We start from the raw sequence: 23,756 nt of genomic DNA on the forward strand, positions 1-23,756 counted from the left end.
GGGAGAGAGGTGATTACAGTAGAGTCGGGGAGAGAGATGATTACAGTAGAGTCGGGGAGAGAGATGATTACAGTAGAGTAGGGGAGAGAGATGATTACAGTAGAGTCTGGGAGAGAGGTGATTACAGTAGAGTAGGGGAGAGAGATGATTACAGTAGTCGGGGAGAGAGATGATTACAGTAGAGTCGGGGAGAGAGATGATTACAGTAGAGTCGGGGAGAGAGATGAATACAGTAGAGTAGAGAGATGATTACAGTAGAGTCGGGAGAGAGATGATTACAGTAGAGTCGGGGAGAGAGATGATTACAGTAGAGTCGGGGAGAGAGATGATTACAGTAGAGTAGGGGAGAGAGATGATTACAGTAGAGTCGGGGAGAGAGATGCTTACAGTAGAGTCGGGGAGAGAGATGAATACAGTAGAGTAGAGAGATGATTACAGTAGAGTCGGGGAGAGAGATGATTACAGTAGAGTCGGGGAGAGAGATGATTACAGTAGAGTCGGGGAGAGAGATGATTACAGTAGAGTCGGGGAGAGAGATGAATACAGTAGAGTCGGGGAGAGAGATGAATACAGTAGAGTAGAGAGATGATTACAGTAGAGTCGGGGAGAGAGATGATTACAGTAGAGTCGGGGAGAGAGATGATTACAGTAGAGTCGGGGAGAGAGATGATTACAGTAGAGTCGGGGAGAGAGATGCTTACAGTAGAGTCGGGGAGAGAGATGAATACAGTAGAGTAGAGAGATGATTACAGTAGAGTCGGGGAGAGAGATGATTACAGTAGAGTCGGGGAGAGAGATGATTACAGTAGAGTCGGGGAGAGAGATGATTACAGTAGAGTAGGGGAGAGAGATGATTACAGTAGAGTCGGGGAGAGAGATGATTACAGTAGAGTCGGGGAGAGAGGTGATTACAGTAGAGTCGGGGAGAGAGATGCTTACAGTAGAGTCGGGGAGAGAGGTGATTACAGTAGAGTAGGGGAGAGAGATGATTACAGTAGAGTCGGGGAGAGAGGTGATTACAGTAGAGTCGGGGAGAGAGGTGATTACAGTAGAGTAGGGGAGAGAGATGATTACAGTAGAGTAGAGGAGAGAGATGATTACAGTAGAGTAGAGGAGAGAGATGATTAGAGTACAGTAGAGTAGAGAAACTTTATAGTCACACACAATGAGGATATATATTTGGCGGTCACACATCAGACATTGACAGACATAAAACAGTAAGATCATTCAAATGTCAAGAACATTTAACTTCCATTTAACTTTTCATCTCATAAACAGTCTTGTGAAAAGCAAACTGACAACAATTAAATGATTTGGCTTGACTCCAGAACCTGTGATGATATTGTAAAGACGTTGTGTTTCTCCAGTACCTTGTCTACAGCAGCCACCTTGGCCCCTCTGTGCAGGAGCAGCTCCACTATCTCAATGTTCCTCATCTTGGTGGCTTTGATCAGAGGGGTCTCTGAATCCTGAAACACACATCATCATCATCATCTCAGACCAAGAACAGTGATTGGTGAGAATATAAGCAAGCAAAGGTTTATTTGCAACTGTAATGACTCTTGTGAAAAAAACATTTTGAAACAAGGATACATTTATCACAATGTATAGAATTTCAAGTGAAGAATTTGTCATTGTGCTATAAAATGACTGTTAATTAATGTATAGCAGCTGTGACTGTTCCTTACCTTGGTGCAACTCTCAGTGTCCGGGTTGCACTGGAGGATGTCTCTCACCATGGTGGCATTCCCTTTCTCCACCGCCCAGTAGAGAGCAGTCTTACTGTCCTGTTTAACACAATTGAGAACATGGTCTTATTCATTAAATCAAATCAAATGTTATTTGTCACTTGCTTGGTAAACAACCGGTGTAGATTAACAGTGAAATGCCTACTTACAGGTCCTTTTCCAACAATGCAGAGTTAAAGATAAAAAATAGAACTAGTGACACGTGGAATAAATACACAGTGAATAGCGAATAACAGGCACCAAACGGAACAAAACTGACAGAAACAGGGAGGGACTACCTGAACATATCCAATAAGAAACGCTTGTTTTTGTTTTCCATTGTAAAACTTTTGCTACAGTGTGCCGTAATGAATAGGACCAGTATTGGCATGATGATCGATCAAATAAATGTTAAAGGCCCAGTGCAGTCAAAAATGAGAATTTCCTGTGTTTTATATATATTTCCACAATATGAGGTTGAAATAATACTGTAAAATTTTAACAATTATGATAATGCCCTTTTAGTGTAAGAGCTGTTTGAAAAAAACGCCTAAATCTTTTAGCCTGTTTTGGTGGGATGGAGTTTTGGCCTGCCTGGTGAAATCACTAGTCGGTAAATTAGTTAATAGACCAATAAGAAAGAGAGTTCCAAACCTCTCTGCCAATAACAGCTAGTTTTCAGTTTTCCCATCCCCACTCAGACCACTTCCAGAAAGTCCTAGCTAAATTATTGTTTGAGAAATTGCTCTTTGCTAAGAAGCTGTTTTTGTTTATTTTTAACCATTTTCATTGAAAACAATCACAGTAAGGCACTTAATTGTTACCCAGAAATAGTTTGATATTGAGATAGGAACGGCTGCATTGGACCTTTAACAATGCGTATGGGTCACATTAGAGAGACTCTTACCTGTCCCCTGACGTCAATGTCGGCGTATTTGTTCAGAAGGGCTCTGACGATCTCCACATGTCCTCCTCGCACTGCTCCAATCAGCACTGTCTCCCCACTCTGTGTGACACACAAAGGAAACATCACAGGCTTTCACTACAGAGAACACACACTGAATCATCACACAACAGAGAAAATAGACTATACTGTAGAGCAGCTGATGATACTGTTAACATCAGCACATTTATCCATATAGCATGACCTTTATCATTCAGGTTGATATAATCCTGTCTAGACTCTACTCTGTGTATTGGCAGGGTTGTCAGGGTTGTCAGGACAACGTTTTAGCTCATCTTTAGTGGCTGGTGATGGTTGACTACCCTGTCTGGTATGTTGGCCCTCCTTTAAACTACCCGTCTTTACCTACAGTATGTATCTCTACCTACCTATAGTCTATAGTATACAGTCTGTGTTGTTGTCACCTACCCTGTCTGGTATGTTGACGTAGGTGCCAGCGTCCAGCAGGTCCTGCACTATCTCAGTGTAGCCCTCCTTGGCAGCAATCATCAGGGCTGTGTTGCCGTCCTTGTCTGTCATGTTGACGTTGGGGTTCCTCTTCAGAAGCTCCTTCACCACCTCATTGAAACCACCCCGCACCGCCACAATCAGAGCTGTCATGGAATTCTGATAGGGGGAGAATAACAGTCTGATTTGAGTGATTTAGCAGAATGCTGATAGGGGGAGACTAACAGTCTGATTTGCACAATGCTTCAAAGTGGTATGACTGGGAATATCATCTGGAAACACTGACTTTATTACACAAGGCCTCGTTTAACTGAGAGTGTAGTCAGACGTATCAACCAGAACCTCTAACAATACTGAACTTGTTTGGTGACAATAGCAAATAAACACCTGTCTTGTGTGAGCCTTTAGTGAGTCGTTGTGAAGGGCCAAACTATTGTTTGTGACCGTATAGGGATATACTGGAGTTTTAATGAGAGTAGGGAGGTCCACTTACCGCTCCCTCCTGGTCCACATCAGCCCCATTGACCAGCAGGTGCATCACACTTTCAAAGTGGCCCTTCCTGGCTGCCCAGATCAACGGGGTAGTGCCATACTGAGAACAGGGGAGAAAGAAAGAAAAGAAAAGAACAGAAAAGAGAAAGCATTGATGATTATTGAAACACCTTAAGTAGGGTCATTTAGTAGGCATAGTTTAAATAAGATCCTAACTTACTTTAGGTTGCTTTTTAAAAGTAATTTTTGTATAGACAGAACCAGTGGTGAGTATGTGTCTGTGTGCGTACTTTGTCAGAGCAGTTGACTTTAGCGCCATGCTTAATCAGGAGATGGACGATCTCAGCATGGCCTCGTCCAGCTGCCCAGATGATAGGGTAGACGCTGTACTGGAAGGACAGACATTAGCATATTTAACTAACACTGTAATACACTAATGATATACAGTATGTTCTTTAATTTATGAATGAATACAAGGTCTAAAGCTCTTTATATAGGAATAGTACCTGGCCAGTGATGTTGGGGCTAGCTCCTTTACCCAGCAGCAGCTGGGCCACCTCCACACGACCCTTATAGGAAGCCCACATGAGGGCACTCCATCCCCCCTGTACAGTAAAACACATGAGCACACACACACACAGAGAGAGAGAGAGAGAGACAGAGAGAGACAGAGAGAGACAGAGAGAGACAGAGAGACAGAGAGACAGAGAGACAGAGAGAGAGAGAGAGAGAGGTCATATAGCACGACGTGTACGTAGCCACACAGTGGGTTTAATACTGTTATTAGTCCAGACAGGCTGGCACCTAACACTACCATGACTGATGGCCTCTGTCACCTTACACTAGAACAAGTCCACTAAATAAAAAATATGAAATGAAAATAGCACATTTCAGAAGGTAAAATGTAGCTTAAGTGAGAAAGCTTTGGTCATGACGACACTCATAATGAACAAACAGTCATTAGTCTTTTCTCCATTACCCCCACCCCCCAATGCTGCTTAAATATCACTCTCGGAATGCTTTCATTTGCGGAGGTGTACAAAAATGCTAATCTCTCTCATTGGCATATTGTAAAAACAAGGCATTTAGAATAGCCTTGACTAGGAACTCTACTGTGAATTGTGAATGAACACAGAACTGTGGATAGATACTGCAGGACATGAAGTGGGCTTTCCTGCACTGAGAGGTTTGGATTACAGTTATTAACCAGGTTAATGTACTCCAGACATCCAGCGCTCACAAAATGCAATTATTACAAAATGGAGGAGATCATATTGAAGCTAATGGAATCGTGTCCGAAGCTAACGGATGAATCACTTCAAAGCAGCCTGGAATGCAGTGGCGGCTGGTGAAAAATATTCTCGGTGGGGCTGTGCCATACTTTTTTTTTCCTGTAACCATCGCGATATATTTTAACACAAACTGCAGGACAGCAGTGCTCAGTGAAACATTCAGTAATTATTTAATGCCAATATTAAAAAGTTGAGGCATTCTTACACAAAAACATATTACACAAACCCAAGCCTTTCATTTGCATTTAAAGTGAACTTTTCACCATTGGTAGTAAACAGGCAACGCAACAGGCATGCTGTCAGAACAGAGTGGAAAGTGGACAATAACATGAAATTATTATAAAGTTTATAGGAAATCTTACACTGTATAAAAGGATGTATAATATAGAAATGGATATCAAGTGGATGAACTCAAACCTTTGACTGGAAGAATAGCATACAGTATTTTATGATCATACTAAATGTGACTAATTGTTAATGTGCTCCAGAACTGCAACAATTAATTGATACAAACAACATATATACAGTAATATTAGCAAAGACACTATTAAGACTTTCTAGAGTACCATATATAACTGGATTTTTTATGCTAAGGTCAACTATATACAAAGAAACATGCGGCCAGAGCTGCTCTGTGTGTGTGTGTCTGTCATCTTATTTGTACAGGAATTTTGCCCGTCTGTCCTTCTGAGTGGCAAACCTCTCAATGACCCTTTGATTAAAGTCAGGAATGTCCCTGACAAGTTTCTTCTCCATGGAGAGCATGGCCAGAGCGTTCAGGCGATCCTGTGTCATGCTGTTTCTCAGGAAGGTCTTGATCCTTTTCAGTGTAGAGAAGCACCTTTCTGACTCAGCAGTTGTCATGGGTGTGGTGATGAGGATCTTGAGGAGGCTGGCAGTCTCTGTGAAAGTGCTCTGAAGGTTGTTCTCCATGAAGAACTGGTACAGGGGCACTGCACCACTACAAGCCTTGAACTCACTGTTCTCATAGATGAGGGACAGTTCGGTTTTGAGCTTGGCCTTGTTCAACATGGGGTACGCCTCCACGGTTGTTTCAAGCGCTGTATCGGGGAACTTCACACTGTGTTGTGGGAACAACTCTCCGTGCAATAGTGTTGCGCTGATGAGGTGCTGGGTGAAGGAGAACCTCTCTTTGGCATGACTCAGGATGGTATCACATACCTGTAAAGATACATCATCAGCTTTAATTTGCAATTAAGCTATTTTGATGCAAGTGATCCTGACTGACACATGCCTATGTCCAACTCAAGTATATGATTACCAAGGTGCTGATTGTTCAGGGTTTTGGCTACATACTACCAGGCCTGAAAATAGTTCTAGGGGGAAACACTGACAATTACATCACAACTTACCTCTATAGCCAACCTCTGTTGTTCTCCTGGTCCCAGCATCCTCCGTCGCTTGATGGGCTGTTGCTGCTCGTCAGATGCACTGTCCCCACACAAAGAGGGAATTGAGGCCCTGGGTCCAAAAAATAAAGTTTAATTTGATAACTTGCAATCAGACTTCTTAACTCACTGTAATTCCCCCTCAACACACAACCAGTGACTTTTATATATATATATATATATATATATATATATATATATATATATATATATAGACAGACAGATAGTGTGTATATACACACAAACTATGTCTAGTAACTGCTTTTAACCTGTGATGTACATAATTAACTGATGTTATTACGTTTTAAAGCCTTTTTCTATTACATTTGTGAGAGGGATGCAACATCATTTTGTTCTGCTGTGCACTTAGCAATAAAGTTAATCTTCAATAACAACTAGGCCTCTTCTAGAAATTGACCTGGTGGACACCTGAATAATTATTACAAACTGTGTAGTACTTTCCTGCATTATTATCAACGTCTGATTGTGTCTTCTCTTTCCTTTTAAAATACTAAAACAAATATAATTGTGACGGCTCTATGATAATCACTCACTTTGATGACCAGACACATTTAGGCTTTTAAACTGTTGTAAGTGAACTATTCATCTTTCTAACAACATCTTTATCAGCCAATAGTAAATATAGTTATTTACCTGATTGTTAGCATGCTGTCTGTGAACCTCTGGACAAGTGCTTTAATGAAGACAGGGTCGATGTTCCTCTTCTGCAGCTGGCTGAAAAGCATGTCCACATTTGGCATGATCTTGTGGAACAGTGCCAGGAAAAACAGAAAGCCTCGTCTTCGAGCATCCTCACAAAGCCCCCCGCCTCTCTGACAGTCGGGGCATCAAAGTTCCCAGAGTCTCTGATGGTCTGGAAACACGTTAGGAGGTCATCCCTGTACTCGTACACAGTGTTTACAGCGCGACTGTGGAAGTTCCACCGTGTTGTAGAGGCTCTGGGAGTCTATGCGCAACCACTTCGTCAAGCACGGTGGTTCGCTTGGGAGACCTGGAGAAGAAAGCAGAAAATCCTGCAAGGTCGGAAAAGAAAGTGCCGATCCTGGGGATGCGTGAAGTAGCCTGCTGCATGATGAGGTTCAGCTGATGTGCATAGCAGTGGACCTAGTGCGCATTTTCGTACACATCCACTATTTTACGCTGCACTCCGCCGGTGGCTCCCCTCATCACACTTGCTCCGTCGTAAGCCTGGGCAATAAGTTTGGCCTTTTGTCCATGTGAGAGTATGGTGCTGAGCCTCTCCAGCAGCGCTGTAGCGATGGTGTCGGCGGTTGCGTTCTCGATCAAAATGAACTCGAAAAAACGCTCTTGGGCGTTACTTTTAGCATCGATGTAGCGTATCACAAGCACCAACTGGCAGTGGGTGGAAAGCGTCAGTCGTCTCGTCAGCTTGAATGGCGATAAAATCAGCACTCTTTACTTCCTCCAGGATGTAATCCTTAAGCACTGACAGCATACAGTCCAACAGCTCGTTCTGTATCGTCTTTGACGTGCCCTTAAAAACGGTAGCTGTCTTCAGGTGCTCCTCCAGCACACTGTCGAGGGAGGCAACAAAATCCACTAAGCCCCGGAAAATGCCGGGGTTGTCCGAGGAGTCAGTCTCCTCGTGCCCACGCAAGGCCAACTCAAAAGCCCCACAGAACTTCACACAATCGATAATTTTGGATAGAATGTGCCTGTTTTTATCCACCTCCTCATTGTGTTTCCTCACCGCAATCCTGTGGCCGTCATCCAGCTGCGTAGCAATGTTCACCCCTTCCTAATACAGCTAGCTTTACAGAGTTGTCCATGTGTGCCCTGGTGTTCTCATGTTTCTTTACCTTCTCTGACAGGTGCTTCATATCCCTCACTCCGGTACCTGTCCATGCTGAATCTGACCCCGTCGTTTTAAAAAGCAAGCACGGAAAGCAAAATAAAGCATTAGCATCAGTGCACCCAGCTAGCCAAGCCTTCCTGGTGTACCAGCTACGGGAGAAGCCGCGCATATACTGCTTCCCTTTCTCGCTAGCCTGCTGTCTGATTGAGAGGTCAGGTTGATCTGGGCCCAGCTCTTTCACCCGAACTTTCTCTGACAAAGTTCTCCTCTCAAACGGATCTTGGAGGAGAGATTTCACCGAGTTAGGGTTGGGTCTTGGAGGAGTAACGTTTGCGCTCGCCATTGTCGTCTAGTAAAAATGGCGCCACTGGAGCCCGGTCCTTATTTTATCAGGGGCGAGCTTGGGGCGATAAAATAATCGCCCTCCTTGGATTCGAATTAAAATCGCTGATTAGCTACATTTTATGTCATACATTCATATCTTAAATTAGCAATTGGCTTAACTGCTACGTAGACCCGCCTCCTCGGGGCACTTTCTGTATCGCCCAGAGCTGACGAGGCGTTTGACAGGCAGAGGAAAGGTTGCGAATATGATTTTCTATCATATCTTACACATATTACTGTGTGCATTCCATATTTCAAACACACAAATATTGACATACTGATGTTTTTATTATTATTATTATTATTATAATTATTTTTTTTTTTTTTTTTATAATTTTATTTAAGGGGGCGGCGCCCTAGCGCCCTCTATCGGCCAGCCGCCACTGCTGGAATGGATTGCAGTGACACATACAAAAGAAGAGGAAGAATGTGAAGAAACTAGTTCTACTGTTGTGTGTCAGGTCTGGTAGTGTGACAGCAAAAAATAAAGAATATCCGTGCAAATGGACCAATAATGCAAGTATTGTATTGTGTTGTAGTCTGCGGTTTTAACCAATCAGCATTCAGGTATTCTAGGTCTCATACGGAATATCCTATGGATACTATTCATGACAGATACACTGCTGTGCCGGACACGTAAGCTACCTTCTTCACCCCAGAATGTTTTAGACATGAAAGCTTCTCAAAATACATTAGTATCCAGAAAAAGAAGGCCAAATCAAGCATAATCATCCTTTCATCTCTATCTAAAGATGTTTTTCCTAGCTTTTTCAATCAAACTAGTCTTTCAACAGAAATGTTACACACAGGTTCAAAAGCTTTACTGTTTCCAATGTCTCTGCCCAACACCCAGTACCCACCCTCCCCTCCCCTCTCTCACCATGTCCCGGTGCTCCAGGCTGGCATTGTTGGCCAGCAGCTCTTTCACCACCTCCACATGGCCCTCTTTAGCCGCCGAGATCAGCGCCGTCCAGCAGTCCTGTTGACGGGCAGAACACACAGGGGTTACACTGGGTCACCACGGAAACTCCAATCACGTCGTCGTCGCCGTGGACCACCACCAATCAGAGGGTTGTGGGTCCGGTCTGTATTTATCCGCTCCACAGTATTGTACCTACCAGCTGGTCGTACCAGGTGCTCATGGATGCAGGGTGGTGAAAGTTAGTGTCAGACAGAGAAAAGAAAGAGAGAGAGTAAAAGAGAGAGAGAGAGACAGTGCCCAGGTTTGGTCAGTCTCACTCAGTCGTGTGTAGTGAGAGTCTGAGTGTGTGTGTGTGTGTGTGTGTGTTTGAGGTTTAGTAAGAGGTTGAGGGTGGGTGAGTGTGTGTGTGTGTGTGTGTGTGCGCGAGGTTTAGTAAGAGGTTGAGGGTGGGTGAGTGTGTGTGTGTGTGCGTGTGCGCGAGGTTTAGTAAGAGGTTGAGGGTGGGTGTGTTGATGGAGACCGCAGCTCTACACCCTGTACTTTATTCTAACTGAGGCCTGAGGCCATCTACAGGTGTTCATTATGGGGCTCTGTATTAACCCACCCACAGTGTGGTGAGTTCAGCAGGCTGGATACTAAGGGATTATTGGGCAGTGAAGACCTCTATGCCATGTCTGAATAATGTGGCTAAAATGACCAAATGTTAACCTCATGTGGTATTGTATTCTGTTGGAATTGTGGTGCATATCAGGGTTGAACAATGGTTTTGACTATGTACCTTTAGCAACCTAAATCTGACGTGTTCCGAGGAGACTTACCCTCCCTTTCCTGAGTGTAGGTGTGTGGTTGGAAAAGTTTTGGGTCTAAAACTCACACGACACCAAACCTCAAAGCCATGGTCTAACTACCATTTGTTGTGTGTGTGCGTGTGTGTATGCGCGTCTGTGTGTGTGTATGCATGTCTGTTTACCACGTCGTCCAGGTTGACGTTGGCTCCCCTCCTGAGGAGCTCCTGGACCATCTCTAGGCTGCCCTGCTCCGATGCCACCATCAGGGGAGTCTGACCATTCTGAGGAGACATCACATCAGATCTTCACACATCAGCTCATTTTCAGAAATAAATATCAGAATTGGGCTGCCTGTCTAAAAAACAAATCAGCACCCAGGATTTAAAATACCTGTTTGAAAATCTTAAATAACATGTGTTCCTAATAATGGATAGGGTATCCTACGAAGCAAGCTAGATCTACTCTGGGTTTTCTAAAGCTAACCAGCTTCAGTTAGCTTCACATTCCAGCTCAGGCTTCATCCATACTACAACGGTGTATTATTGCTGGTCCACCTGCAGCAAACTCTACTAGCATGCTTGTAACTGGGCGTGCATGTCACACATGCTAGTGGCTGAACTCTTCATTGTGACAATGTTAAAGGGGAAGTTCACCCATTTTTACATGTGGCCTTATATTGTCTCTTTCTGTGCTTGTAGTTGATCCCAAAAACTGTTTTTTTATATTTGGTTTCATTTCAGAGAAAATTGGTTGTCACATTTTGCTGAGTCAATACTTGCCATTGATTGCAATGCATTATGTAAATGTGTCTAAAGCATGTTATAAAATGCTCCAAAACCCTCCAAACCAACTCATTTTACATCATAATCTCATTCTGGATAATGTCTCTGCGCTAAATGTTTTATTTTTTCCCCACTGTGCCATAAATCCATGTTTGAATGATGCTGTTTACAACAACATTTTACATCATAATCTCATTCTGGATAATGTCTCTGCGCTAAATGTTTTATTTTTTTCCCACTGTGCCATAAATCCATGTTTGAATGATGCTGTTTACAACAACAACAAAAAATATGCAAATATGGATTTATTGGACAATGGGGGGAAAAAATCTAAATTGAGTGCAGAGACATTATCCAGAATGAGATTCTGATGTAATATGAGTTGGTTTGGAGTATTTTGGAGCATTTTATAACATGCTTAGAAACATTTTCATAACGCATTGTAGTCAGTGGCAAGTGATGACTCTAACAAATGTTTTATTTTATTTTATGGTTTGAGTGATCAACTACAAGCACAGAAAGAATGAAAATAAGGCCACATGTAAAAATGGGTGAACTTCCCCTTTAATGTTTACTTAATCAGTGCCTATGAAGAATGGCGCTGGAGGAGATGGCTGCCGTTTTACGGGCTCCCAAACAGTTGTGCTATTGTGTGTGTTTTTTCACGTTATTTGTAACTTATTTTGTACATAATGTTTCTGCCACTATCTCTTATGACCGAAAAGAGCTTCTTGATATCAGGACAGCGACTACTCACCTCGTACTGGACAAATATTTTTTCTTTAACAAGTCAGACGCAAAGGATTTTCTTCAGACACCCGACAAGGCCCAAATCCCCATCATTCGCATGAGAAAGAGACAGATATCAGGGACGTAGGTATGGGTGCCTTGTAAGGATCCGATGGCGAGTGGGTAATCTGCCTCTACCATCAGTCCTATTAGCCAACGTACAATTATAGGATAATAAAGTAGACGAACTACGATCACGAATATCCTTCCAACGGGACATTAAAAACGGTAATATCTTATGTTTCACCAAGTCGTGGCTGAACAACAACATGGATAACATATAGCTGGCGGGATATACGCTGCATCGGCAAGATAGAAACGCTGCCTCCGGTAAGACAAGGGGAGGCGGTCTGTGTATACAGTGGGGGAAAAAAGTATTTAGTCAGCCACCAATTGTGCAAGTTCTCCCACTTAAAAAGATGAGAGAGGCCTGTAATTGTCATCATAGGTACACGTCAACTATGACAGACAAATTGAGGGAAAAAAATCCAGAAAATCACATTGGAGGATTTGTAATGAATTTATTTGCAAATTATGGTGGAAAATAAGTATTTGGTCACCTACAAACAAGCAAGATTTCTGGCTCTCACAGACCTGTAACTTCTTCTTTAAGAGGCTCCTCTGTCCTCCACTCGTTACCTGTATTAATGGCACCTGTTTGAACTTGTTATCAGTATAAAAGACACCTGTCCACAACCTCAAACAGTCACACTCCAAACTCCACTATGGCCAAGACCAAAGAGCTGTCAAAGGACACCAGAAACAAAATTGTAGACCTGCACCAGGCTGGGAAGACTGAATCTGCAATAGGTAAGCAGCTTGGTTTGAAGAAATCAACTGTGGGAGCAATTATTAGGAAATGGAAGACATACAAGACCACTGATATTCTCCCTCGATCTGGGGCTCCACGCAAGATCTCACCCCGTGGGGTCAAAATGATCACAAGAACGGTGAGCAAAAATCCCAGAACCACACGGGGGGACCTAGTGAATGACCTGCAGAGAGCTGGGACCAAAGTAACAAAGCCTACCATCAGTAACACACTACGCCGCCAGGGACTCAAATCCTGCAGTGCCAGACGTGTCCCCCTGCTTAAGCCAGTAAATGTCCAGGCCCGTCTGAAGTTTGCTAGAGTGCATTTGGATGATCCAGAAGAGGATTGGGAGAATGTCATATGGTCAGATGAAACCAAAATAGAACTTTTTGGTAAAAACTCAACTCGTCGTGTTTGGAGGACAAAGAATGCTGAGTTGCATCCAAAGAACACCATACCTACTGTGAAGCATGGGGGGTGGAAACATCATGCTTTGGGGCTGTTTTTCTGCAAAGGGACCAGGACGACTGATCCGTGTAAAGGAAAGAATGAATGGGGCCATGTATCGTGAGATTTTGAGTGAAAACCTCCTTCCATCAGCAAGGGCATTGAAGATGAAACGTGGCTGGGTCTTTCAGCATGACAATGATCCCAAACACACCGCCCGGGCAACGAAGGAGTGGCTTCGTAAGAAGCATTTCAAGGTCCTGGAAGTGGCCTAGCCAGTCTCCAGATCTCAACCCCATAGAAAATCTTTGGAGGGAGTTGAAAGTCTGTGTTGCCCAGCGACAGCCCCAAAACATCACTGCTCTAGAGGAGATCTGCATGGAGGAATGGGCCAAAATACCAGCAACAGTGTGTGAAAACCTTGTGAAGACTTACAGAAAACGTTTGACCTGTGTCATTGCCAACAAAGGGTATATAACAAAGTATTGAGAAACTTTTGTTATTGACCAAATACTTATTTTCCACCATAATTTGCAAATAAATTCATTAAAAATCCTACAACGTGATTTTCAGGATTTTTTTTTCTCATTTTGTCTGTCATAGTTGACGTGTACCTATGATGAAAATTACAGGCCTCATCTTTTTAAGTGGGAGAACTTGCACAATTGGTGGCTGACTAAATACTTTTTTTCCCCACTGTAACTGGTGCACGAAATCTAATATTAAGGAAGTCTCAAGGTTTTGCCTGCCTGAGGTAGAGTATCTCATGATAAGCTGTAGATCACACTATTTACCAAGAGAGTTTTCAACTATATTTTTCGTAACTGTCTATTTACCACCACAAACCGATGCTGGCACTAAGACCGCACTCAATGAGCTGTAAGGCCATAAGCAAACAGGAAAACGCTCATCCAGAGGCGGCGCTCCTAGTGGCCGGGGACTTTAATGCACTTAAATCCGTTTTACCTCGTTTCTACCAGCATGTTAAATGTGCAACCAGAGGGGAAAAAAACTCTAGACCACCTTTACTCCACACACAGAGACGCTTACAAAGTTCTTCCTCGCCCTCCATTTGGCAAATCTGACCATAATTATATCCTCCTGATTCCTGCTTACAAGCAAAAACTAAAGCAGGAAGCACCAGTGACTCGGTCAATAAAGAAGTTGTCAGATGACGCAGATGCTAAGCTACAGGACTGTTTTGCTAGAACAGACTGGAATATGTTCCGGGATTCTTCCGATGGCATCAGTCACTGGCTTCATCAATAAGTGCATTGATGACGTCGTCCCCACAGTGAACGTAAGTACATACCCCAACCAGAAGCCATGGGTTACAGGCAACATCCGCACTGAGCTAAAGGGTAGAGCTGCCGCTTTCAAGAAGCGGGACTCTAACCCGGACGCTTATAAGAAATCCTGCTATGCCCTCGGACGAACCATCAAACAAGCAAAGCGTCAATACAGGACTAAGATTGAATCGCACTACACCAGCTCCGACGCTCGTCGGATGTGGCAGGGCTTGCAAACTATTACAGACTACAAAGGGAAGCACAGTCGCGAGCTGCCCAGTGACACGAGCCTACCAGACAAGCTAAATTACTGCTATGCAAGCAACACTGAAGCATGCATGAGAGCATCAGCTGTTCCGGACGACTGTGTGATCACGCTCTCCATAGCCGATGTGAGTAAGACCTTTAAACAGGTCAACATTCACAAGGCTGCAGGGCCAGACGGATTCCCAGGACGTGTCCTCCGAGCATGTGCTGACCAACTGGCAAATGTTTTCACTGACATTTTCAACCTGTCCATGACTAAGTCTGTAATACCAACATGTTTCAAGCAGACCAACATAGTGTTCTTGGGCACAGAGACTAAGGTACCACTACCGACCCATAGCACTCACGTCTGTAGCCATGAAGTGCTTTGAAAGGCTGGTCATGGCTCACATCAACACCATTATCCCAGAAACCCTATACCCACTTCAATTTCCATACCGCCCCTACAGATCTGCAGATGATGCAATCTCTATTGCACTCCACACTGCCCTTTCCCAACTGGACAAAAGGAACACCTACGTGGGAATGCTATTCATTGACTACAGCTCAGCATTCAACACCATAGTGCCCTCAAAGCTCATCACTAAGCTAAGGACCCTGGGACTAAACACCTCCCTCTGCAACTGGATCCTGGACTTCCTTACGGGCTGCCCCCAGGTGGTAAAGGTAGGTAACAACACATCTGTCACGCTGATCCTCAACACGGGGGCCCCTCAAGGGTGCGTGCTCAGTCCCCTCCTGTACTCCCTGTTCACCCATGACTGCATGGCCAGGCACGACTCCAACACCATCATTAAGTTTTCCAACGACACAACAGTGGTAGGCCTGATCACCGACAACGATGAGACAGCCTGTAGGGAGGTCAGAGACCTGGCCGTGTGGTGCCAGGATAACAATCTCTCCCTCAACGTGATCAAGACAAAGGAGATGATTGTGGACTACAAGAAAAAGAGGACCGAGCACGCCCCCATTCTCATCAACGGGGCTGTAGTGGAGCAGGTTGAGAGATTCAAGTTCCTTGGTGTCCACATCACCAACAAACTATCATGGTCCAAACACACCAAGGCAGTCGTGAAGAGGGCACGACAAAGCCTATTCCCCCTCAGGAGACTGAAAATATTTGGCATGGGTCCTCAGATCCTCAAAAGGTTATCCAGCTGCACCATCGAGAGCATCCTGACTAGTTGCATCACTGCCTGGTATGGCAACTGCTCGGCCTCTGACGGCAAGGCACTACAGAGGGTAGAGCGTACGGCCCAGTACATCACTGGGGCCAAGTTTCCTGCCATCCAGGACCTCTATACCAGGCGGTTTCAGAGGAAGGCCCTAAAAATTGTCAAAGACTCCAGCCACCCTAGTCATAGACTGTTCTCTCTGCTACCGCACGGCAAGTGGTACCGGAGCGCCAAGTCTAGGTCCAAAAGGCTTCTTAACAGCTTCTACCCCCAAGCCATAAGACTCCTGAACAGCTACTCAAATGGCTACCCGGACTATTTGCATTGTTCCCCCTCCCCCCCACCCCCTCTTTTACGCTGCTGCTACACTCTGTTTCTTATCTACGCATAGTCACTTTAACTCTACGTACATGTACATATTACCTCAATTACCTCGACTAACCTGTAACCCCCCACATTGACTCTGTACCGGTACTCCCTGTATATAGCCTCCCTACTGTTATTTTATTTTACTGCTGCTCTTTACTTAGTTTTTATTTTGTACTTAACTTATTTTTCTTAAAACTGCATTGTTGGTTAAGGGCTTGTAAGTAAGCATTTCACTGTAAGGTCAACACCTGTTGTATTCGGCACATGTGACAAATACAATTTGTTTTGATCACTCACTTCGCTCCTGCTGTCCACCTCCTTGAACTTGTCCAGGTAGGCTTTGATGGCCGGCACGTTGTCCTCCTCCACGTAGCTGAACAGGCTCTGGATGGCCAGAGAGGTGCTGGTGTCCATGGCTACACCTCACTGCCACGACTAGGACACACGAAGAGAGGGGTTATTATGACACATAAACCTGGCTGCCACAGTAGCTGGCTGGGCATATGTGAAGCTCATGTTCATAAGAACATCATTACAAAACACATTCATAAGCCATAGGCTATAAAACACATTCATACATGAATCAACAGCCGCAAGTTGATGTTTTCGTTAAAATGTCAGTCAATATGCTTATGAATGTGTTATGGCTTGTACATATATAGGCCCTAAGCAAAGCAATGAAAATAAAGGGAATGTCTGTTGTCCACTCACTGCTTTAGTTTTCAAAGGCTGGTATTTCTTTGAGCTTTGAGGTCAGAAATGTTATCAATTGAAACAAAGATCTCACTTGGTGGCAGCAAATAGTGGGAAGTGCAGACTTTCACTTGCATTTCATACAGGCGTAATAAGGAAGGCAAAGGACATGAGACTGGGCAGCAACTCATTAAAACAGTAGGCTATGGAGGACATGAGACTGGGCAGCAACTCATTAAAACAGTAGGCTATGGAGGACATGAGACTGGGCAGAAACTCATTATAACAGAAGGCTATGGAGGACATGAGACTGGGCAGCAACTCATTAAAACAGTAGGCTATGGAGGACATGAGACTGGGCAGCAACTCATTATAACAGAAGGCTATGGAGGACATGAGACTGGGCAGCAACTCATTATAACAGAAGGCTATGGAGGACATGAGACTGGGCAGAAACTCATTATAACAGAAGGCTATGGAGGACATGAGACTGGGCAGCAACTCATTATAACAGAAGGCTATGGAGGACATGAGACTGGGCAGCAACTCATTATAACAGAAGGCTATGGAGGACATGAGACTGGGCAGAAACTCATTATAACAGAAGGCTATGGAGGACATGAGACTGGGCAGCAACTCATTATAACAGAAGGCTATGGAGGACATGAGACTGGGCAGCAACTCATTATAACAGAAGGCTATGGAGGACATGAGACTGGGCAGCAACTCATTATAACAGAAGGCTATGGAGGACATGAGACTGGGCAGAAACTCATTATAACAGAAGGCTATGGAGGACATGAGACTGGGCAGCAACTCATTATAACAGAAGGCTATGGAGGACATGAGACTGGGCAGCAACTCATTATAACAGAAGGCTATGGAGGACATGAGACTGGGCAGAAACTCGTTATAACAGTAGGTTATGCCCCCATCCCTGACCTGAACCAAAGATGTTGAACCCATTCATGCATCTGACAATCTGAACTAATGAGGAAGTAGACCTACAATCAGTTTTCCAGACCTAGCGGAGGAACAACGAGAGCTAGACAGTCACCAAGGCTGGGTTCGTCTATACGACAGAAAATACAGCGCAATACAATACTGAGATTAGCTCCATCGTTGAAGGCAAAGAATAGGCCTGAGGCCTGTTAAACGAAAGATTAGCTAGCTACTTAACTGACAGTCACCTACTAGCCTATACAGTGCTCCAATGTCTGCTGCTTAGGCTAGGCTATGTCAAGGTGTGCAGTCCCTTCTTAACTTTGAATTGTAGGCCTACTTTTCGATTCACTCGTAACCTACATGTTGTAGTCTATTGGACAAGGGCAGGGTCTAGGCCTAATATACCAATTTCCTTTTACTTTCAGCAATTCTTATGGTCTAATGCTTAAGTCCGAGGCAATGGGACGGTAGTCGATCATTAGGCCTTGGCCTACATAGCATGATTGAGTTGAAATAATACTCCAACAAATGAGATGGGGAAAACTTTTAAGGATTGGCTCGTGTTGCCACGACTTGCAGAATGATGTGGTACACTCCTAGAAAAAATTGTGCTATGTAGAACCTAAAAGGGTTCTTCGGCTGTCCCCATAGGAGAAACCTTTGAAGAACCCTTTTTGGTTCAAAGTAGAATCCTTTCCACAGAGGGCTTTACATGGAACTCAAAATATTTCTACCTTGAACCAAAAAGGGTTCTACCTTGAACCAAAAAGGGTTATCCTATGGGGACAGCCGAAGATCCCATTTGGAACCCTTTTTTCTAAGAGTATGCTCAATTAAATATATTCCGAAATTAGCTTAATTTTATGCAATGTTCTGAATTTCAACCCAACAACAACACTCAAGAAAACTAAAAAAAAAAAGAGATGAAAAGGTCTTCATTTGGCAATGCAGCCTGACAATCTATGCCTAAACAGATAGGCAAAAATATATATTCATTAAAGATTTATATATTACTAATTAGGCCTATTTATCCTACCTACTCTCAATTTTAATGTCTGTAATAAGCTATTTGATCCTCGGATAGGCCCCATTTGTTTTTCAATATCATAAATCCATTAAAAAATGTACAGCAAAAAAGTAAACACCGGCTGTAATACGATTGTAAGAAATAAGCATATTTTGAGAACCAGTGGCTGGCTATATTGGTCTGTCACGAAAGGGCAGATTAAGAAATTGAATCAGTCAACGTCTCTATTCAACCTCAATTATCTGCCCAATCACAACTCTAAAGAAAGTGAGGCTAACAGGCTTTGTTAAAAACATTTATATAATATATTTTCTCTCCGTTCAGATCATTCTGTCATACACACAACTGAGTAGAGCCTTTGTTTCCAGTTCAGTTGTTGAGGCAACATGAACCTGCTGAGCTGACACACCCTCGTGTCTCAGAGGCAGCACAGCCGCTATCAGCAGCGTGACACCAGGCAACAATCAACGAACCTCAAGGATTCTCTGCACGTAGTATTGAATGAGGAAGTTCACCACTTCACCTCATCCACCACCATTGCAAAACAGAAACCAACAAAAGACCAACAAAGAAACACCAAGAAGTAGCCTAAGACAAGTATACTAAATAGCCTTAGTATTACACAGGCCTCAAACATAGCAATGAGCAAAGTCCAATAATTAACAAAGAACTGAGTGGCTTACCTTTATGGAAAATGTCAGTTTGACTGCACTGAATGGTAATGGTTGTTCTTCAATTACTGTCCCTCAGCCAAACTGACTGAGTATCAACAAGCGTTGCCTAGGCTCCACATCCCTCCCTGTCCCTGACCATGAATAATTGATGAGCAGGCAGAGCAACGCCCCAACCCCTCTCCAACACAATAGAGACACAAGCCACTATTAAATCAAATGTTATTGGCCACATGCGCCGAATACAACAGGTGCAGACATTACAGTGAAATGCTTACTTACAGCCCTTAACCAACAGTGCATTTCTTTTTAATAAAAAAGTAGAATAAAACAACAAAAAAGTGTTGAGAAAAAAAGAGCAGAAGTAAAATAAAATAACAGTAAGGAGGCTATATATACAGGGGGGTACCGGTGCAGTCAATGTGCGGGGGCACCGGCTAGTTGAGGTAGTTGAAGTAATATGTACATGTGGGTAGAGTTAAAGTGACTATGCATAAATAATTAACAGAGTAGCAGCAGCGTAAAAAGATGGGGTGGGGGGGGCAGTGCAAATAGTCTGGGTAGCCATGATTAGCTGTTCAGGAGTCTTATGGCTTGGGGGTAGAAGCTGTTGAGAAGCCTCTTGGACCTAGACTTGGCACTCCGGTACTGCTTGCCGTGCGGTAGCAGAGAGAACAGTCTATGACTAGGGTGGCTGGAGTCTTTGACAATTTTGAGGGCCTTCCTCTGACACCGCCTGGTATAGAGGTCCTGGATGGCAGGAAGCTTGGCTCCAGTGATGTACTGGGCCGTACGCACTACCTTCTGTAGTGCCTTGCGGTCGGAGGCCAGTCGGAGGCCAAGCAGTTGCCATACATTACATGCTCTACTGTTCCATCAATAGAGCTGTATGGTTACAGGCTTTAGATGTCAATGTAGGTATATTTAACTATTCAGGCTATGCATGAATGTAAAAAACAAAACAAATTAATGTAGGTCTCAATGAGAAAGTATAATGAGCATTCATTGTCACTGAATGCATCCTTTCTCAGCATAAAAAAGCTGATGTTTCAATAATTCACTGGTCAAATACTACTTCATCAATACATACTCCTCATTTACTAAAACAAATGTCAAATTAGGTCTAGGTCCAAATACCACAAGAAGGACAATGTTAAAGGGCTACTTTTGGATTTTGGCAATGAGGCCCGTTTTCTACAGTACTTCCCCAGAGTCAGACAAACTTGTGGATACCATTTCTATGCCTCTGTGTCCAGTATGAAGGAAGTAAGAAGTATACTGAACAAAAACATAAACGCAACAACTTCAAAGATTTTACTGAGTTAAAGTTCATATAAGGAAATCAGTCAATTGAAATAAATTAATCAGGCCCTAATCTATGGATTTCACATGACTGGGAATACAGATATCTGTTGGTCACAGATACCTTTAAAAAAAAAAGGGAGGAGCGTGGATCAGAAAACCAGTCAGTATCTAGTGACCACCATTTGCCTCATGCAGCGCGACATATCAGCAGTTTTGCTATGTAGAGGGACTATCGGTAAAGAAGGGCCGATAGCCGATACACTAGAAAAAGCCAATATCGGCCCGATATATCGGCTCGGCCGATTATCGGTCTTTCTCTATTAGCAATTTCCTTCAAACTGCACGCAGAGACAGAAATGGTATCCACAAGTTCATCTGACTCTGGGGAAGTAGATAAAGGGCCTCATTGCCAAAATCCTTAAGTATCCCTTTAAGACTATCTATCAACATCAACCTCATACCTCTGTTAAGTGTGCACTGCTGGTGGGAGATATTAAGTTCCAAGATCTCCAAATGTAACCAGTAAGCTCGTTATAGCCTGTTTGCCTGTCATGTGGGGGTGAAACTGCTGAGGATACATTTCCATGGGATGTGTTGCTCACAACAAGGTCTTATTTTTGGAACAGCAGAAGGACAAGGGTCAAACAGCTTAGAATAAAATGTACCTGAATGCAACAGCCTAGGTACAGAGAAATATGTATTAATTTTATATTTTACACCTAGCCTGAACGAGCTAGTCCATTGGGTCAAGGTGTAACATAGAAACAAATAATCATAGTAGACTAGGCTATATAATGGCAGGGCTCTATGCTGCCATTTTTTACAAGGAGCACATGTGCTCCTAAGTTGACAAATGTAAGAGCACATAAAGACTTTTAGGAGCACAAGGAAAAATATTTGAGGTATTAATAATGAGAATTGCCAGCAATTACAAAATACCGTTTTTTTCCCCAAGGGGCACTGGTGTGCCCAAATAAATATTCCAGGTAGCACAGCACAATATTTAGGAGCATTGGCGACCAAAATGGTAACCCTGTAGAGCCCTGAATGGTTGTTTTAATATGCCAATATACAGTAACTCCTAGCTAGCAGATTGTAACAGGCTAATATAATGCTCCATTAGCCATTACAGGATAGTTAGGGGAGAGTGGGGTAAGTTGAGCATTTTGTACATTCAGCATCACTCCGTTAAGGGAAATATAGTTTTCTTTCTAACAAAGATATCTACATATACACTACCAGTCAAAAGTTTGGACACACCTACTCATTCAGTGGTTTTTCTTTATTTTTACTATTTTCTACATTGTAGAATAATACAGTGGGAACTACACATGCAGAGATCATCCGTTCACCCACACCGCGTCTCACAAAGACACGGCGGGTTGGATCCAAAAATCTCCAATTTGGACTCCAGACCAAAGGACACATTTCCACCGGTCTAATGTCCATTGCTTGTGTTGGCCCAAGCAGGTCTCTTCTTCTTATGGGTGTCCTTTAGTAGTGGTTTCTTTGCAGCAATTCGACCATGAAGGCCTGATTCACACAGTCCCCTCTGAACAGTTGATGTTGAAATGTGATGTTTCAAAGTTCTTGAAATGTTCCGCATTGACTGACCTTCATGTCTTAAAGTAATGATGGACTGTCGTTTCTCTTTACTTATTTGAGCTGTTCTTGCCATAATATGGACTTGGCCTTTAGAAAAATAGGGCTACCTTCTGTATATCCCCCCCCCCTACTACAACACAACTGATTGGCTCAAACGCATTAAGAAGGAAAGAAATTCCACAAATTAACTTTTAACAAGGCACACCTGTTAATTGAAATGCATTCCAGGTGACTAACTCATGAAGCTGGTTGAGAGAATGCCAAGACCATGCAAAGCTGTCATCAAGGCAAAGAGTGGCTATTTGAAGAATCTCAAATATAAAATATATTTTGATTTATTTAACCGTTTTTTGGGTTACTACATGATTCCATATGTGTTATTTCATAGTGTTGATGTCTTCACTATTATCCTACAATGTAAAACAAATTGTAAAAATGAAGACAAATCCTTGAATGAGTAGGTGTGTCCAAACTTTTGACTGGTAGAGTATATATATTATGTCTTTGCTGGGGGACTCTTATTTTGAAGACAAAAAATCTGCGATCGTGCTGCCAGCATAGCTAATATCGTAAACAGAAGGTGTTTTAATATCCTGTTGAGGCTAACTAGCTACCATGCTTGCTAATCACAAAAACCCAGGTTGCTTCGAATCTTACCTTTTACGAGTAATAAACAATACAACGTCCTCTCGTCCAAGCTGGGTTACCCGGTGCTTCCTTTTTCATTTCCCAAAGTTCAGTTTCTTCACTGTTTTGACACCACAACCATCTTGTACTTTTTCAGGCAGTTTAGCTAGCTATGAACATTTGACGATTTGAGTGGCTTGTCAAACCTCCGCCTACTTTTACAGCGAAGGCGTGACGTGGTTTAAACAGCTACAAGGTGCACGCAGCCGCAGTACGCGCTTACCTGACTGGTCAAAATTTAAACGCCTCATCTATCATTGTTCAAGGCTAGAAATGTGATGTTCAATACTGGCCTGCCTTACCATGTAATGTAGTTAATTGAAATCCCTACATTACATTGCATAACCACTATGAACCACTAAAAAAGTGACCACGAAACGTATATAATCAGCTGCTTTAATCAGTAGGCTACTGCCAAGAAACATACACCACCAACACAGTCAAGAATATAACTGAAACATTTAGATGAAACAAAAATACATAGGCCTATGTCCCAACAGCCACAGACTGTTACAAAAAAAAGCATTTTTACAAGAAAGCTTCACAGTGTTGACAAAAGTGACCAACTTGACACCTCCCCCACGTTTTCATGAATAATACATAAATAAAAACAGCCACTTATTAAAAAT

The 23,756-nt window shown here is 43.2% G+C and overlaps 1 protein-coding gene across 4 annotated transcripts in view; it reads right to left on the reverse strand.

Annotated features, from left to right (window-relative positions):
* The window catches only part of LOC121539402 (kinase D-interacting substrate of 220 kDa B-like), a 105,599-nt gene extending 82,331 nt beyond the window's left edge, over positions 1-23,268 (reverse strand). For 3 of the 4 annotated variants that reach the window (XM_041847883.2, XM_045207530.1, XM_045207528.1), the window contains exons 1-11: positions 23,098-23,268; positions 16,492-16,629; positions 10,445-10,543; positions 9,433-9,531; positions 4,137-4,235; positions 3,921-4,019; positions 3,632-3,730; positions 3,100-3,297; positions 2,635-2,733; positions 1,689-1,787; positions 1,371-1,469 (exon numbers count right to left, since the gene is read on the reverse strand). In XM_041847883.2, coding sequence (XP_041703817.2) covers positions 1,371-1,469; positions 1,689-1,787; positions 2,635-2,733; positions 3,100-3,297; positions 3,632-3,730; positions 3,921-4,019; positions 4,137-4,235; positions 9,433-9,531; positions 10,445-10,543; positions 16,492-16,608 — 1,107 coding nt within the window. In that variant the 5' untranslated portion in view covers positions 16,609-16,629; positions 23,098-23,268. Of the gene's footprint in view, positions 1-1,370; positions 1,470-1,688; positions 1,788-2,634; positions 2,734-3,099; positions 3,298-3,631; positions 3,731-3,920; positions 4,020-4,136; positions 4,236-9,432; positions 9,532-10,444; positions 10,544-16,491; positions 16,630-19,542; positions 19,665-23,097 lie in introns of those variants that run through there. The other variant, XM_045207529.1, reaches the window with a different exon arrangement.
* Positions 23,269-23,756: the final 488 nt, after the last annotated feature.

Source organism: Coregonus clupeaformis, chromosome 25, assembly GCF_020615455.1.
Source record: "Coregonus clupeaformis isolate EN_2021a chromosome 25, ASM2061545v1, whole genome shotgun sequence".
Taxonomy (NCBI): Eukaryota; Metazoa; Chordata; class Actinopteri; order Salmoniformes; family Salmonidae; genus Coregonus; species Coregonus clupeaformis.